This window comes from Alosa sapidissima, chromosome 12 (genome assembly GCF_018492685.1).
Source record: "Alosa sapidissima isolate fAloSap1 chromosome 12, fAloSap1.pri, whole genome shotgun sequence".
In the NCBI taxonomy this organism is placed as follows: domain Eukaryota; kingdom Metazoa; phylum Chordata; class Actinopteri; order Clupeiformes; family Clupeidae; genus Alosa; species Alosa sapidissima.
Genome location: NC_055968.1, coordinates 1598217 through 1615307, shown reverse-complemented (window position 1 = coordinate 1615307; position 17091 = coordinate 1598217). Strand labels below are relative to the sequence as shown.

At 39.6% G+C, this 17091-nt stretch overlaps 1 protein-coding gene across 3 annotated transcripts in view; it reads left to right on the top strand.

Moving 5' to 3' along the window:
• Window positions 1-17091, top strand: part of hdgfl2 (HDGF like 2) — an 88057-nt gene that overhangs the window by 26074 nt on the left and 44892 nt on the right. The window contains exons 4-9 of one of the 3 annotated variants that reach the window (XM_042056171.1): window positions 6778-6948; window positions 10538-10660; window positions 11032-11100; window positions 11244-11424; window positions 11989-12070; window positions 12694-12982. In XM_042056171.1, coding sequence (XP_041912105.1) covers window positions 6778-6948; window positions 10538-10660; window positions 11032-11100; window positions 11244-11424; window positions 11989-12070; window positions 12694-12982 — 915 coding nt within the window. Of the gene's footprint in view, window positions 1-6777; window positions 6949-10534; window positions 10661-11031; window positions 11101-11243; window positions 11425-11988; window positions 12071-12693; window positions 12983-17091 lie in introns of all 3 variants that reach the window. The other 2 variants (XM_042056170.1, XM_042056172.1) reach the window with 2 other exon arrangements.

The following is a 17091-nucleotide window of genomic DNA, read 5'->3' as shown; positions in this document are numbered from 1 at the left end:
TGAGGTGAAGCACACACTAATCCCGGCGCAGTGAGCTGCCTGCTTCAACAGCGGCGCTCGGGGAGCAGTGAGGGGTTAGGTGCCTTGCTCAAGGGCACTTCAGCCGTGGCCCACTGGTCGGGGCTCGAACCGGCAACCCTCCGGTTACACGTCCAGAGTGCTAACCAGTGGGCCACGGCTGCCCACACGCTTGTTCCTTTTGGTTTGACCTGGTGCGCCAAGTTCCCCAGATTACTAAGAACAATGTCTCGCTTTAGTTTTGATCCAACTAAAAGTACCTCTGTTTTGTCATCATTTAGTTTCAAAAATGTTTTGCTCATCCACTGATTAATGGAGGTTAGGCATGCAGTGAGGGAGCAAAGGCCATCTGGGTTAGTTGGCTCCACAGAAATATACAATTGGGTATCATCTGCGTAGCTATGGAAGTTTACATTATGCTGACTTATGACGTTTCCCAACGGAAGCATATATAGGGAAAATAGCAGGGGACCAAGGCAGCTCCCCTGGGCCACACCAAAAGGCAAGTCATGTTTGATTTGCATTGAGCTCAATGAGCATCAAACCAGCTAATAGGCTAACTGAAATAACACCCATGCCAATCTCTAGGTATGGTGAAGGGTATGTGATGATGTGGGGCTATTTTAATTCCAAAGGCCAAGGTAACTTTATCAGGATGCACAGTATTCTGGATCCATGAAATAACTGGCCTTTAAAAATAAAAATCTGCCTGTCTCTATGGGAATTTAACATAGGGGTGGGAATACTTATGACCCCTGTATTTTAAGGAAGAACATTTATTTATTTATGATTCATTATTCATTCACTAAGAAAATTGGTGTCCTTAAAGGTTAGATATTTCCTCATTTTTCACTTAAGGCATTAAAATCAATTTCCAAAAGATGATTTTATATTCCTCTTTTCAGTCAACTTTAGCATGGGTGCCAATACTTTTGGCCATCACTGTACATTTTTGAGGAATCTAGTAGGGATTGCATCCAAAACACATCTTGAGGAGCTGGTTTGAGTTATAATTTTACCAAGCTCAGATTGAGTACTAGTGCTAAAGAACTTTAATTTAGGGGGGCTGTTTTTGGGTGTACTATCAAACATATTACTTGTGTTACCAATAGCCTCCCTTATAGAAATGACTTTGTTTTTGAGAGATCTTAGAGAGGATGCCTGACTGAGTGTATCAAAAGGTGTTTGATGCAATAGCCTATCAATGGTGGAGAACAACACCCTAGAGTTTCCACTGTTTTCAGCAATTACCTTAGAGAAGTGGTTCCTTCTCTCATTCCGAATAGCTCTATTATAATTTGCTATTTTTTCTTTTAGAATGGCACGGTGAACCTGTAACTTAGATTTTCAGTTTGCTACAGGGCCTTTTTTTAGTCTTCAAGGGTGCCACTCTGTCTAGCAGAGCGCCTAATTCATGATTGAGAGCCTCTACCATTTGATCAATGGGATGATGTAAAATATCTAAATTTATGGAGTCTATAAGAGCTATGAACTGCTGTTCTGCTCTAATGTCCAAGAGTCGCGATTTGATTGCAATTTCGGGATGAATTTTTGGAGTATGTATTACTATATTAAAAGATACACAATAATGATCAGACATATTTATATAATTTACTGATAAGTCTGTGACTTCTATCCCTCTAGAAATTACTAGATCGAGGGTGTTGCCAAGGTTGTGGGTGGGTCCTGTAACATGCTGCTTTAGCGCTAAACTGTCCAGCACATTAAGGAACTTACTGGCTTTAGCATGAGTTGTCTTATTGACATGAATATTAAAGTCGCCATTTACAATTATCCGATCATAGCTAGTGATGATGAGCGACATAAGTTCAGAAAACTGGTCGAGAAAGCCAGTCCATAGTTTAGGAGGGCGGTATAAGGTTAAAAGAAGTACAGCTGGGTCAGCCTTCAGAGTGAGGGCAATATACTCAAAGGAAGCGAATTCGTCAAAGTTGACTCTAGTGCAGCTATATTTGTTTGAGAGAATGGAGGCAATTCCACCGCCTCGTTTGCCTTGTCTAATTGAGTGGAAGAAATGATAATTTGGGGGACAGGTTTCAACAAGAACAGCTTCGCTGTCTGAAGTCAGCCAGGTTTCAACAAGAAACAGAAAATCAAATTTTTTTTCACTAATAAAATCATTGCTGCAAAGGTTTTGGTAGTAAGTGCATCTATATTTAGTAAGACCATGTTAGCTGAAAATGCCTCTGGCTTTTGAGGAATATGCTGAGGTATGGAAAGAATATTTGTTAGGTTTCTAGTTTTAAAGTTGTCTTTTCTTTTTACTATACATTGGGTAGAAATCAACTTTGGAATAGAACTATAAGCATAAGTCATGCTATTGCATGAAGCAGCTTGATCTATGGTAGTAGTATTGTATGTTACCCTGCAGAAAACATTCTCAGACCCATCCACATGTATAATGCCATTCAAATCAATACCTGGGGGGCGTGAATCTGTAATATTTTCTACAGAATGTCAATGCCTCAGTGTGGACACTATGTTGTCAGAGAGTAGTCTGGCTTCATGTTGGTTTGGGTGGAGACCATCAGGCTTCAGCATACTGGGCCTCTCCCAGAACAAGCCCCAGTTATAGGGGATGCTTAGGGAAGTGCAGTAGCGTTTGAGCCAGGTGTGGAGATCGAACAGTCTGGACCATCTCTCAGCACCTTTTCTGTAGGTAGGGAGAGGCCCAGAGATGACAAAGCATTTTTTTGTGCCCATCAGGGTGGTGATGAGAGTTTTGTAGTTTTCCTGCAGTGCTACTGACTGCTTATCTCTGATGTCGTTTGTGCCCACGTGTACGATGATGTTGTTGACCTTGGTGTGGCAGGCCAGGATGCTTGGGAGTTTCTGCTGGATGTCAAGGACCTTGGCACCAGGGAAGCAGTAGACCTCGGAGGGACCACTACGTGATTGGGGAATGCAGAGGTCTCTAACCATGGAACTGCCGATGACCAGGGTGGAGGTTAATGAGGTCCGGGGAGGAGGGGGTCGGGGGGGCGCCGACTTTGAGGAGGGACCAGGATGGTTGTCTCGGGGCAGGAGGGGCTCCTCATCCTCGGTCAGAATGGCGTAGCGATTTTCCAGTCGTATAGGTTGGGCTGGGCCTGAGTGCCGTACCGTCTGCCGTGCTTGTGATGCTTGCTTCTTTTTGTTTATTTTTTCTGTGTGAAGAAAAAATAAACATACCATAGCCTAAAATTTCAAATAATACACAGATATGGCCTTATTATGGCTTCTATGCAAGACCTCAATAAAACAAGCGCCCTCTGTTTCATTTGTAGGTGACTATCTAATTTAATTGTTGTTATGAACTGGATATGTGATGATTCTGTGAATACTGGATATGGGGCCCCCGTTGTACAATGCCTGCATACCACAAACAGTGCAATCATACAATCAATGAGAGCATGTGGTTATAAATTCTTTGATGCAACAGTTGCTTTTTTTGGACCAGTGAGTGACATTTGGGTAATTTTCTGCGGCACACCTGATCTCACGGCACACTAGTGTGCCCCGGCACAGTGGTTGAAAAACACTGGTTTAAGTGATGCTGTGTCTGCACAGCAGCAACACATAATAATAGTCTAATATCAGGTTGATTTGCTCACTTACATCTCAAGTTTGTGTTGCTAACCTACCTAGCTAGACTATGGGATTTAGGTCATTTAGGCTTACAGGCAGCAGTTGAGGTTGAAGTTTGGGTACGCTATGTTGTGGGTTCGGATATGGAATAGAAATAGAAATGGTCTGTTCCCAAATTCACAGTAATGATGGCCTGACGACTTCACATTTTGATACCACATGTATTTATAAATCGATGAATTGGCAATGGTCAATTAATTGAACGCAACAGTGAAACGCATGCTGGTGCACATTTTCTTTTGACATGGATTCGATTAAAGTAACTATGCAAATAAGATTAATGGAAAGGTGTGGTCTCAACAAACCAGCAACCAGTTTAGGCCTATTAGCAACTTAAGTTAAGAGTGAGCTGGCTAACGCAGTCATAAAAATAAGCGCAGTAACATAGGCCGAGACCTAGGCTGCAGTTGTAAGTTGGCATCATGACAATAGTGAATCCTGTAATATAAAAAAGGGCTACTACGGTTCTCCCCTATACCGCCAAATTAAAACAATCACTGATCAAGAATCACTTTATTGTTGATGGAGTGGCGCTGGCGACAATAGGCTAGGTCAGGGATGGGCAACTGGCGGATCAATTTTGAAATGTCATTAAAATGTTCGTTTGACATGTTTTTATCACATCTGAACAGGATCCTTATTGTAATGATGCGGTCCACCGATAGTGGCGCTTCCTATATAAAAAATCCAGCGGAGTCGAGCTTTCTTCAGCGAGCAAGAAAGAGATACAGAGAGCAGTTTATAGGCTAAAGAAAACTCAGAATTGTAGACAAGATGGGAAAGGTTCAGACAAGGTGGGAAACAGCTGATATTAACACAGAATTCAAAGTCAACTTATGTGTTTAGTAGGCTATGCTTAGAAACTAAATCGGTGAACTTCAGTCAACACTACAACACCATGCACGAAGATAACTAAAAGTAGGCTACATCGGAGCTGCTAGAGCCGCTGTCGTAGCCGACCTCAAAGTAAAGCAGGGTTCCCACGGCTCATGGAATTTCAAAAATACCATCAGCATTTTAATAAAGTCTATTCCAGTCATGGAAGGTCAGGGAGTTATATCTTTGAGTGGCAAAGTCATGGAATATCAGGGAATTTTTTTTGGAGTTTAAAATTGTCTTTCCAAAATACATTAGGCCTAATGCAGTATTTACACGCAGCATTGGTGTTTATTGAGTTATTACAGTATATTTTTCCCATTACTACTTGCGTGAGTGGTTGTAGTTACCCCTACCTGTTTTTTTCAATGGGCATTTTTTAATTTCCGGATTGGTCATGGGAAGCCATGGAATTTTACATTTGACTCAGAGTGGGAACCCTGTTTAAGATTGTTAAGACACTAACAATAAGAGCCTTTTTACAAGAGCCACTATTACAGTGGGAAAAAGGTTTATTGTGAATGTGTAATATTTTTTTAGTTTATTTCAAGTTCTTGGTGAATCGTCAGTTTGCTAGCAGTGGAACGTAGCCGAGGGACGACAATGTAATATAATAATAGGTAGGCTAAAATCTGAATCTCACCATGTCACCGAATCAGGGGAGCAATGAGCTTGTTTCCTCGCAATAAGATGGTCCTATCGCAGGGTGATATGAGACAGCGAAACTCGAAGTGTGTTCCTAATGTCACGTTTAGATGCACACCTAACAGACGGCATCATTAAATAGGTAGTCCAGTTTCTGTAAAATAGCCTGTAATAATATTATGTTTATGTTACGTGAAAAGCCTAATTGCTTAATTGTATGCTACCATTTTTTCCGTGAGGCCTGGGCGCAATTGTCCCGCAACATTTTTTTTATTTTTCCTTGCGATCCAGTAAGCGCTGGAAAGTAGCAACGTTGAGCTCCCCCACATTGAAACCAGCCCCGATCTGCACGCTGCAGCCAGGGGCTTCTGTGAAGGTAGCACACAGTCGAAAGTTGCACACAGTCTATGAACATGGGAGCGACATATTCTTATTTCGCACATATGGCGTTCAAGCAGTTTATTAGCCTACATAATGCGGCAGATTGTTACATAATGCGGCAGTTATTACATAATGACGTGAAAATGTATTACATTTTGTTGAGTTATTACATAATGCGGTGTTATTACATGATGCGTTGTTACAACCATGCCAACTGCATATTTGGTATAGCGCCACCATGTGGCAACAGATAGAATAAACTATTCACTGCAAAAACTGCTTATCTAACAAAATCTTGTGTTAAAAAAGTGTTATTAATCTTATATCAAGATAAAAAAAATAGTTGGTATTGTTTTCAGTATGAAGAGACTTACCTAGCGCTTCTTGTGAAATCATTTGACTTAATTAAAAAAAAAATTGACTTATTTCAAGACATCTCACCTTGAAAACAAGCAAATTTGTCTGCCAGTGCGTTGAGCAAATTTGTCTTGATAAGACTCCTTAAAATAAGTTAGTCTTCTTAAATTACGTCAAAATGATCTTTTGAGAGGGCGCTAGGTAAGTCTTTTCATACTAAAAACAATACCAAATAGATTTTTTAATCATAATATAAGATCAATAACACTTGGTTAGAATTAATTTTTTGCAGTGTTCACCCTTACAAGGGGGTCACTTGCGCTTCAGCCTGGTTGGTGCTCACGGAACAGGACGCAGAAGTCAAGGAGACCCAAAGTCTATTCCAAGCTATTCACCCTTGTTACACTAGGCGAAAACAAGGCTTTGGTTGTAGAAAGTTCGAAAAGTTCTGCAGACACTGTAAGTGAATGTAGCGCGACCCTCCTACTCGCGCTGAATACACACAACATCTGTCAGAATGTATTGGCTGAAACTTCACAATTTATTGATTATTATGGTATTGATGATATTCACATGGCCTGATGATGATAAACTTGCAGGTGTCATTGTGTAAAGCCTGCCCCATATCCGATAAGTGGTTGTGGTTGGCTTTTGGACTTTTGATGATTCAGAAATCTGCTTGAATGGGAAGGTGGCTACACGGATTTGCCAGAGAAAATTCAAATATGTTGAAATATTCATCTTGTCTTCAAGCTATACCAGAGCCAATCCGTGTAATTGAATATGCATTAATACATGAAAGTATAAATGGGTAAAGCTAATAAATGCTGTTTAATCGTTTCTTGATAACAGCCTGCAAGCTCATCTGACACAGAAGATAATGATGCTGGGGCTAAAAGTGATGCAGAGGATAATCAGGAAGCTGTTGTTCCTTGGAATGCTGAGACTGGTAGTGAAGATTCAGACTCGGGCAGTGAAGATCAAGGAAGAGGAGGGCTGAAGCGGAAAATGACTGCTCATAAGGTAATGAGTATACTGCAAAACCAAGTGTTTAATCTTATATAAAAATCAAAAATTCTAATTGGTAATGTTTTCAGTACAAACAAACTTCGCTAGCACTTTCCTATTTTACTTAATTTAGGATGTCTCATCCTGAAAACAAGTACATTTGGCTGCCAGTGCAATGCGTGAACTTGTCCTAAAAACAAGCAAATTTGGCTGCCAGTGCGTTGAGCAAATTTGTCTTCATAAGAATCCTTAACATAAGTTAGTCTTCTTAAATTAAGTCAAAATGATCTTTCGAGAGAGCGCTAGGTAAGTCTCTCCATACTTAAAACAATATCAAATATATTTTTTGATCTTAATATAAGACTAATAATAATTATATTATTTTTTTTGCAGTGTATAAGCTGTCAGTCACATATGAGCTATCAGTCACTTTAGTGTTGGTAAAAAAGTTGTTAATTGGTTCTTATAATCAAGAGGCTTGACTACAAATCTCCACATCAGGCAAATAATTGGCCCATTCATTTGAAAAGCTTTTCTCTGTTCCATAAAACTATCTATCAGAATTCCTGTGACTTAATCATCTAAGGCCACATTTATGGAGCGTGTTTGCTCTGCATTTTTTGTTTTATGTCAAGTGTTTCCTCTACGTTCATTTTGTGGAGGTGGCCCGTGACTGAAAAATGATTGCCGCCACTGCATCTGAATTAGGGCAAACTCAAAATGTAGTCGCGGTTGCCTTTTAAATGATCCTGCCTGCCCCTGCCTGCTGCTCACATTGCAATTTACCAATAGCCTAAGTAGAGCTAGTCAGAGGTTATTAGGGCCCGTCCAGTTTCACTCCACATATTGTTGTGTTGATATAGTTTATTGTAAAAACATTAACTTTCGTTCGTTTGCTCTTCATTTTATAGTGGTGGCCACTGCTTCAGAATTAGGGCAGGCGCACAATATTGTCCGTGTGCATGGTAGGCTAAGTGCCCTCTGCTGGCTAGGGCTCACATCGTCACATATTACCAACCAGCACGTATGTCCAACCTCTTACGTGTATGTGTCACTTAATATTAATTTCTATACACACCAAGACGGCGGATTCCTAAAGAAACGCAAGCACCCACACCATAAGTTTATCTAAATTAGCTATGTACCAAAAAATACATTTTACCGTGACTCGAAGAGCTGTAAACAGTGTTGTAAGGCTGCGTGTACAAATCCGAAAGGTTGGGAATAAGTACTCACCAGCCCAAACAAAATCGGATATTTCAGGCAGTAAAACCCACGGTAAGAACCAAATTAGATTTTGTTCAAATCTACACATCTACAGTATGGCTACTGAAAAATGTAAGGTTCATTTATCAAATGTTATTTTGAAGTATTAAAAAACATTGTTGTTTTAGAATTTTCGAACGAAATGTTGGCAATTAGCATGTTTACGATAATCAGATATTATTAGGGCGTGTCTAGTTTTATTCCATAAACATATTGTTTTCATAGAGCGTGCGCCAGCATTTACTGCGCCATAGGCTACTTCAGTGTGTTATGTCTGTCAACAATATAGCAAAAACTACCGGTACAACTTTCACAAAACTTGGTGGAAAGGTGTATTACAGGCTAAGGATTTACATTTTTGGAGCAGATCCGACTCAAAGTATTTTCCATGTGGATGCCTATTTTCTCGCAATGATAGTGAAGTGAAACTTGGCGGAGACCTCCACTCTCTGAGTGCGCTTTTAGTTTTATAAAATAGAAACGTAATTTGGTGGTCACCATATGATAACTATTACATTACAAATTTGGCCTACTACTGTGATGAAGTAGTTAGGTAAATGGATATGAATGACATTTTTATTTATCACCTAATGTCATAACATAGGCCTGGCTTCCAGGAAAGAACAGTTTGTTTAATTTAATTTAATATTGTGTTAGTCATACTACAGTATTGAATGATTTATTGCTTGTCTTTGTTTAATAATACAGAAGATAAAAAGCTTGATATTGGTAAAGAAACAAATCGCAATTAGATTATTTTCCAAAATTGTTCAGCCTTCTGCCACAGTTGCTTATAGTGGCATTGAACCCTTCCCACCACTAGTAGGCTCGCAAGCGTTGGATTGTTCACTGACTAATAGGGAACGTGAGTTGAGTTTAGACCGTCGTGAGACAGGTTAGTTTTACCCTACTGATGATGTGTTGTAGCCAGTGATCCCAGAGACTGATGTGCATAGAGTAAGCCAACAAACGACCATAAATGTCTGATCGTGAAAAGTTGCCAATTCCTCACTTTCTGTTCGTAAGCCAAATAATTTAAGTAGTCAGCGGTTTAGCCGATGGGTTAGCTAGTGTTTATGCCTATGCTGGCTTCTACAGCTAGCATGCTAGTTACTATTCTTATTCCGATTCAAGTGCTGCAAAAACTATGACTGCCAAACCACAACAAATGGTATATAATGTTAACAAAACCAGGGGACTGAATAACAGAACGCAGATATCTGCCAAGGCCACGTAACGCTGGTCTATGCGACTCTCTGGTCTCTCTGATCTTTGATGGTACCCTGGCAGAGGTGGGGCAGAGACTAGACAGCATGGCAACTGCTCAACGTAAACTGTGCTATTAAGTGTGCTTGCTGAAAGCAGCACACTTATTGTTCTTCTTAAGTTCCCTATCTTATTTTCTTTATTTTTATTAAATGTGCTTGCTGAAAGTGGTGTAAGTTGAACCGGTGTAAGTTGCTTGCGAACTCTGATGATTGTCGTTCTTCCACCATATTGGATTTTAGCGAAAGCGAAACTAAAGTTTCACAGGGCACAATTTTTTTCCAATCTTCACGAAACCTGACGTACATGATCTTCAGACCATGCCTCACAAAAGTTACAGAAAGGATTTTTGATATTCGAAAGCGTTCACCCATCACAGCCAATCGAAATCAGACGCAAAGCTGCCAAAGGAAGTGAGTTCTCAGCGAAACCAAACTTGGTACATAGACTTGGGACTCGATCATGAGGATGCACGAAAAATCTGGTGCCATATGACCTTTCGGGCACACTGCAACTGCAAAACATGTGTTTTGGCTTTTCGGATGTGTCAATGCATAAGACTTTTGATCATAGCAACATTGTCAATGTCAACTAACGGAGCCAAGCAATGTCCAGGCCAGGGCTGCAAATAAGCTGGTGCACAGTGCTCATGAATGAATGAATGTTGGGACCAGTGGTGTAGTCTATTATATGTGATACGCAGGACTATGCAGTATACCAGGGGTGGGTAGTAACGTGCTACAAGTACGCACATGAGTAATAAAGTATTTTTTTCTTGGAACGGCAACTTTCCATATTCCTTTTTCAAAACGGTACTTCTACTTTTACTTCAACTTTTACACATTTTTGAGCCAGTAATCTACTCTTTACTTCGCTACATTTTCAATTGCCTTTTGTTACAAGTACAAGTTTATTATCACAAAGGTCACCAATTTTTTTGAACATCCTCCTGATGGGGTCATGAGTCTACTTACTAAGATTGGTTATGATACATTAAATGGTTGCGGAGATATGAGCTCACTTCCTGTTTATATAATCCAATATATAGAATTATTTTGTGTTTTTATAGCAGTCTTCAGCAAAGAAGGTCCGAGGCTCATCCAGTGAGAAAGACAGACAGCAAGGCAACGGGAGTACGTCAGAGTCTGAGCCCTCCCCAACATCAGACTCTGATTCAGGAAAAAGTAGCGACCAGGTACAATAACTGAAACCCTTAACATTATTTCAGTATATCAGTTTGACATCTTACCTGGATTACCCACAATTATTTGCACACAATGTCTTGGCAACAAATATAGTAGCATCAGCTCCATTGCCAAGAAATATGTATCAAAATGGTTGCCAAGCAACATCATGATGCATCAACTCTAACTTTTGTGTGTAGCGCAGTAATATAGAACGAAATGCGGTCAACATGAAGGGTTGTGCTGGATTTTACAACGGCATCAAACCCGAATCAATCAGTCATAATTAAGGACCCGAACTATCCATTTGAAAAGAATTGTTTTAGTTGTATTGAGAGGATTTGCTCCTTAGTCATTGCTGATTGCTGTGGATGCCCCTTAGGATTTCACACCGGAAAAGAAGTTAACTGGCAGAACTGGGAAAAAAGCCACAGCAAGAGGAAGGAAGACGGTAACAAATTAAATTTTAGAAATTATGTAACAAAGCAGCATTTTAATAAATGGGTTCCGTCATTGGAAATTTGAAATGAATTACAAGGTTTTAGTATAAATTATATGAACAAACTTTGGAATGGCTTATTTTTTGTTCGACAGAAGCCTTCAACAGGCTCCGATTCCGATTCAGGATCACAGTCTGAGCAGAGAGGAGGTAAATCTGACTCCGATGATTCCAAACCGCGTCCTGCAATCTCTGGCTCTGAGTCACAGACTGGCTCAAAATCTGAGTCTGATTCTGATGCCCCTGATCGCAAACGTGTTCAGGCTGCCAAGAAAGGTGAGAATTGTTGAGATTGTGTTGTGGTTGTTAATGTAGTTGTCAGACTTACAAACTCGACAACATACTTAAGTGTTGAGTCCGGCCAAATTATTCCAATAATTGTCTAGTCTCCAAGAATAACTGGTCTTTTAAAATTTCTTGGTAGAAGGTCCTGCTCATTCATGTAGTCATATGCTCGGTTGAATACAAATCTGTTTTTAAGTATAAGTATATATACTCTTTTGATCCCATGAGGGGATCTAATCCCGGCGCAGTGAGCTGCCTGCAACCACAGCGGCACTCGGGGAGCAGTGAGGGGTTAGGTGCCTTGCTTAAGGGCACTTCAGCTGTGGCCCACTGGTCGGGGCTCTGGTTACAAGTCCAGAGTGCTAACCAGTGGGCCACGGCTGCCCACCTTTTTAAAGCAAGGTGAAATATCATTTAGCTATCTAATTTCACCAGAAGCCTCTTATTGCACGGTCAGATGTTTTACAATATTTATTCAGTTTGTGGACAGTTGAGGGCCAATAATGCATTTCTTTTAAATCCCAATCAATGTATCTTTTTTTTTTTCTCATTCAGAAAAAAAACTTTCAAAACCACCTGGAAGGAAACCGAAACCTGTCCCAGAGAAGGCTTCTTCCTCCTCCTCCGATAGTGACAGGTGAGCATAGGGGAGAGTGGGTAATTTGAGCCATTTTTTTAGCCATTTATAGCCAAAAGGAATATGACATGGGACTAAAACTAATGCAAAGAACACACATTCAGGATGTGGTCCATCTGGAAAAAAAATAAGAGATCACTGCACATTTTTGATGTCTTCCTACAGTTGCTGAGTGACATTTGAATGAGTTGGCGGTCATATTCATATTTGCAGTGGTCTCTTAATTTTGAATATGACCATCAACTCATTCGAATGCCACTCAGCAACTGTAGGATGACATCAGAAAAATGTGCAGTGGTCTCTTGATTTTTTCCAGAGCTATAGTTCTTCTGACTCAACTTACCCCAAATTAGGGGTATTTCTAATTCACTTACATGGTTTTATACAGTTCCTGGTCACCAATATATCTGATACAACTTTGTAAACTGAGATTATTTACTTTTGATGTGAGACTGATTATACTCTTTACGCCCAAGAAAATACTTTGACACAAAAAAATAACTTTCCAAGATACAGGTGGTGATTTAACTTGCCCACTGGCTCAACTTACCTGACTCTTCCATCCACTGTTTTATTGACTACAATGAATAGAAAAAAGTTGTGACTCCTTTTTTCCTTTTCAGTGGCAGTGAATTGGACCGCATCAGTGAGTGGAAGAAACGAGATGAGGAGCGTCGTCGTGAACTTGAAGAGCGTAGGAAAAGGGAGGAAGCAGAGGAGCTACGGAGATTGCGAGATAGGGAAAAGGAAGAGGAGGAGAAGAAAAAACGCGAGAAAGAGAAGGGTGGGAAAAGGGACACCAGCAGCAGCTCAGATGAGGGAGTAGATGACTATCCTCTCAAGAAGAGTAAGAAACCACCACCACCACCTCTCCCTGCTCCATCAGACTCTGACTCACCGGCACCCACTGAGGTAAGTGGCCCTGTCTGGATTGATGACTTAAGATTTCTGTTCATTCATGGTCATAATACATAATTGTATAACTTTTGACTTGACCGTGTCATCAACTTAACCTCTTGTAGCAGACTGAGATCATGAACTGCGTATGTATGACACGCCAATAGCCACTAGCGTGTTATCGCATAATAGCACTAGCATTATTAACGCATGATAGCATTTTGCCGTGTTTATCAACGCCATAACCTTACCATAAACCTAACCCTAACCCTAACCCTAGAGGGCGCCATACACTTGCCGTTGATATACACGCGGAAGTGAGACAATAAGTGGTGTGTATGTTTACAGGGCGTTGACATACATGCTGATAGCTCAAAATGCGGTTTTAAAGTCACGGTTTTCGGTTCTGTACGGTTCTTGTTGTTATTAGAGTGCATGAAAATGCAATCTACTGTTATCCGATTTCTTATTACAGTGCATGAAAATGCACTGTACTGTTCTTCCTAGGCTGCTGCTTCTTATTATAGTGCATGAAAATGCACTATATTGTTCTTCCAAGTCTTCTTATTAGAGTGCATGAAAATGCACTCTATTGTTATCCGATTTATTACAGTGCATGAAAATGCACTGTACTGTTCTTCCTAGGCTTCTTCTTATTACAGTGCATGAAAATGCACTGTACTGTTCTTCCAAGTCTTCTTATTCTTACGATTATTATTACAGTGCATGAAAATGCATTGTACTCTTCTTCTTCTTCTTCTTCTTCTTCTTCTTCTTCTTCTTCTTCTTCTTCTTCTTCTTCTTCTTCTTCTTCTGCATGAAAATGCACTCTATTGTTATCCGATTTCTTCTTCTTATTATTATTATTATTCCGCTTACCACTTTTTCCGTACGCAATTTCTCTTGAACAGTTTAACTTAGAAACTTCATTCAAACTTTGTAACGTAGGTCTTCAAACAGATCGGGTTGCTATGTCTTTTCAACTTTGAAACTTTTATACTTTTTAAACTATTAAAGAAAAACTTTTTAAAAATCCCCATAGACTTAACATTGCCGATTGTGACATCATAATACGGCCGTTAAGCAATTAGAATCCTATGGCAGGTGTTCAGGCCACCTGGATCAACTGCCAGTCTCAGGCTTTAAGCATACAAACTGGCCATATTAAGACTACACAACCTGTTCAACTGCTTCCTCTGCCAAAAACTGTTTCAAAATAAAAGTCCTCACTACAATATTTCACTATTAAACAATTTAACCCTTTAAACTACTGAACTTTTTAACTGTTCAGCCATTGTAACTGTTACTTGTCATCAACTATGACTCCTACCCACTGTAGCTAGTTAGCATGTTAGCATTGTTAGCATGTTAGTTAGCATTTTTAGCAAAACTGCTAAAAATGATTAGCTAAGTTAGCTAAGTAACATGGTTAGCATAGTTAACATGTTAGCATTGTTAGCATGCTAGTTAGCATTTTTAACTGCTAGCAAACATTAGAGCCATTCCAACTTTCAGTTATCGTCAAATATCTACCTATACACAGCCATTAAACTATTTGAATATCAACATTCATTAAACTTCCAGTCTGTCAACAACTTTTAAACTATTTACCTTCAACGGTTTACTTTTAAACTATCTATTAAACTAGCTGTCTATCAACAACTTTTAAACTATCTACTGTCTATCAACAACTTTTTAAACTATCTACATTCAGCTTTTAAACAGTCTACTTTTAAACTATCAACTTTTATTAAGCTATGCAACCACCATGTCTATCCTAGCATCACCGTAGTAACCATCTCTGTATTATCTCAGCTGCTCATCTAGGCCCCATCAAAGAATCAGTTCAACTGATTGCACCTGTATCAACTGCTTTCTGTTGAACTAGGCCAACTCTCTCTGTGTCTCTCCATTCTACAAGGATATAAGGCACATTTCATCCAACTTTCTATCCATTCATCCTCTTCAAACCATTCACTCATCCACCCATTAAACTATCCATCAACATCCATTAAACAATCTGCGTATCAACATCCATTACACTATCTACATTTTTTTAAACTATATACTCTGTCTCAGGCTTTAAGCATACAAAATGGCTCTATTAAGACTGCCGTTAAGCAATTAGAATCCTAAGCCAGGTGGCCAGGCTATATTAAACCTCATCTACCTAGTTCAGTCATTCCAACTATATTAAATCTCGTCTACCTAGCAAATAATTTAACCTTTTACACTATCCACCTATTTAACTGTCCAGTCATTCCAACTATATTAAACCTCATCTACCTAGTTCAGTCATTTCAACTATATTAACCTCATCATGTTGGTTGCCAATTAGCACATCATCTGTTTTAACTATATATTTCACACCATATGTTTTGCATTTTCATGCACTGGTAATTCCCTGGAATTGCGTTTTCTAGTTATTATTATTCTTATTAAACGCTTTTTCTTTTTCTTTTAAATGCGGCTTCAACCGTTTAATGTAGAAACTTCATTCAAACTGCGTTACAGTATGTAGTTCTTACTTAGGACAGGTGTGGAATGTATTTTTCATATTTGTAACTTTTATACTTTTTGAACTATTAATTAAAAACTATTAAAATTTTCCCCATAGACTTAACATTGGCGATTATGGCATCACAATAGAGCACTTAGAATCCTATGCCAAGTGTTCCGACCAGAGCCATATGGTTCCGGCCACCTCCAGCAACTGTCTGTCTCAGGCACACAATCTGGCTCTCTTAAGACTACAGATCCTTTTAAACTGTTTCCTCTGCCCACAACTGTTTCAAAATAAAAGTCTCCACTACAATAATTCCCTATTAAATAATTTAACCATTTAAACTATCCAACTATTTAACTGTTCAACTATTCCAGTGCTCGAATTAAGTGGGAGCCAGAGGGAGCCGAGCTCCCTTAGAATTAGGACTGGCTCCCATGAAAACAACAAAGTCAAAAATCTGAAGGGGTCTCTCATATCTGAAGGTGTCTGGCATTGTAATTTAATCTTAAACAACGCTCATTATCCATCCCTGTGCGATCTCTTACCATTAAAGATGTTAAATTAAAATATAGGCTACTACTGGACGTAGACCTACCCTAAGCTCTTGAATGCAGTATGACTGCACTTCACCACCACACCACTAGACTATATGTGCAAACTGCATACGATCGATTTTGACAGCACTCGCAAGTCCGAAGAACTCACCCTGCTTTGATGTGAGTGTCTTGTGTATTTACATAGGCGTTCATTGGGCTAGCCTACATGGTTTGATATGTGCTGAAAAAGTCCTGTTTGCTATTGAACTTGCGCTTTGCCTCTTCTATGTTTATTGACAAAGTCATATATTATGGCCCATAATACAGCCTACTTCAATGATTTGTGTGAATTGATCTGTAGCTATCCTCTGCCATTTAGAGCTCCGGAAAGTTCCCAGATATTTTGAAACATCTGAATATTCAATGGCTATCCGACAACATCTCAGTGCAAATTCCAAAATTGTTTGTTTATTTATTTCCACACACAAGACAACTGAACACCCAGGAGCAGGGCTTGAAAACGAAATTATTTTTCAAACGTTCCGTTCCGAACGGTTCAGGTAGGCCTATGTTTAACGTTTTCGTTCTTGCGTGCGTTCCGCCACCAACATATCGGTCCTGAACCGGTTCGGAGCGCAAAATATTGTTCGTTCTTAAAGTTCCGGCAGTGTTTGGCGGGCCTATCAAGTCTATTTTTGTGGACTTTACCTTAGAATAGACATACTCATTATTTCCCCTTGATTTAGCCTATACCGTAGCTATGCCCAAAAATAATAAATCACAGGCGCCATCCAAAAACATTCAGATGGGCTATCCATCCCATAGCCTGCAGACTGTAGGCCTAACCTATGCCTATAAATAATTTCTCATCAAAAATATTTCTGGATACGTGCTAAACTCCTTACCTGGTTGTAGCCTAAGTTTTATTCATATGGAGATCTTCAAAGGCTTGCGCTATAATTCCAACCTCGGTTTATAAATGAACCTGTCTGTCTGCCTGTCTGACGAGGCATATCTCAAATTTCCCGTTTAACTCTTCTACATAGAATAGGCTATAATTGCGCAAACATTTCAAATCCCGA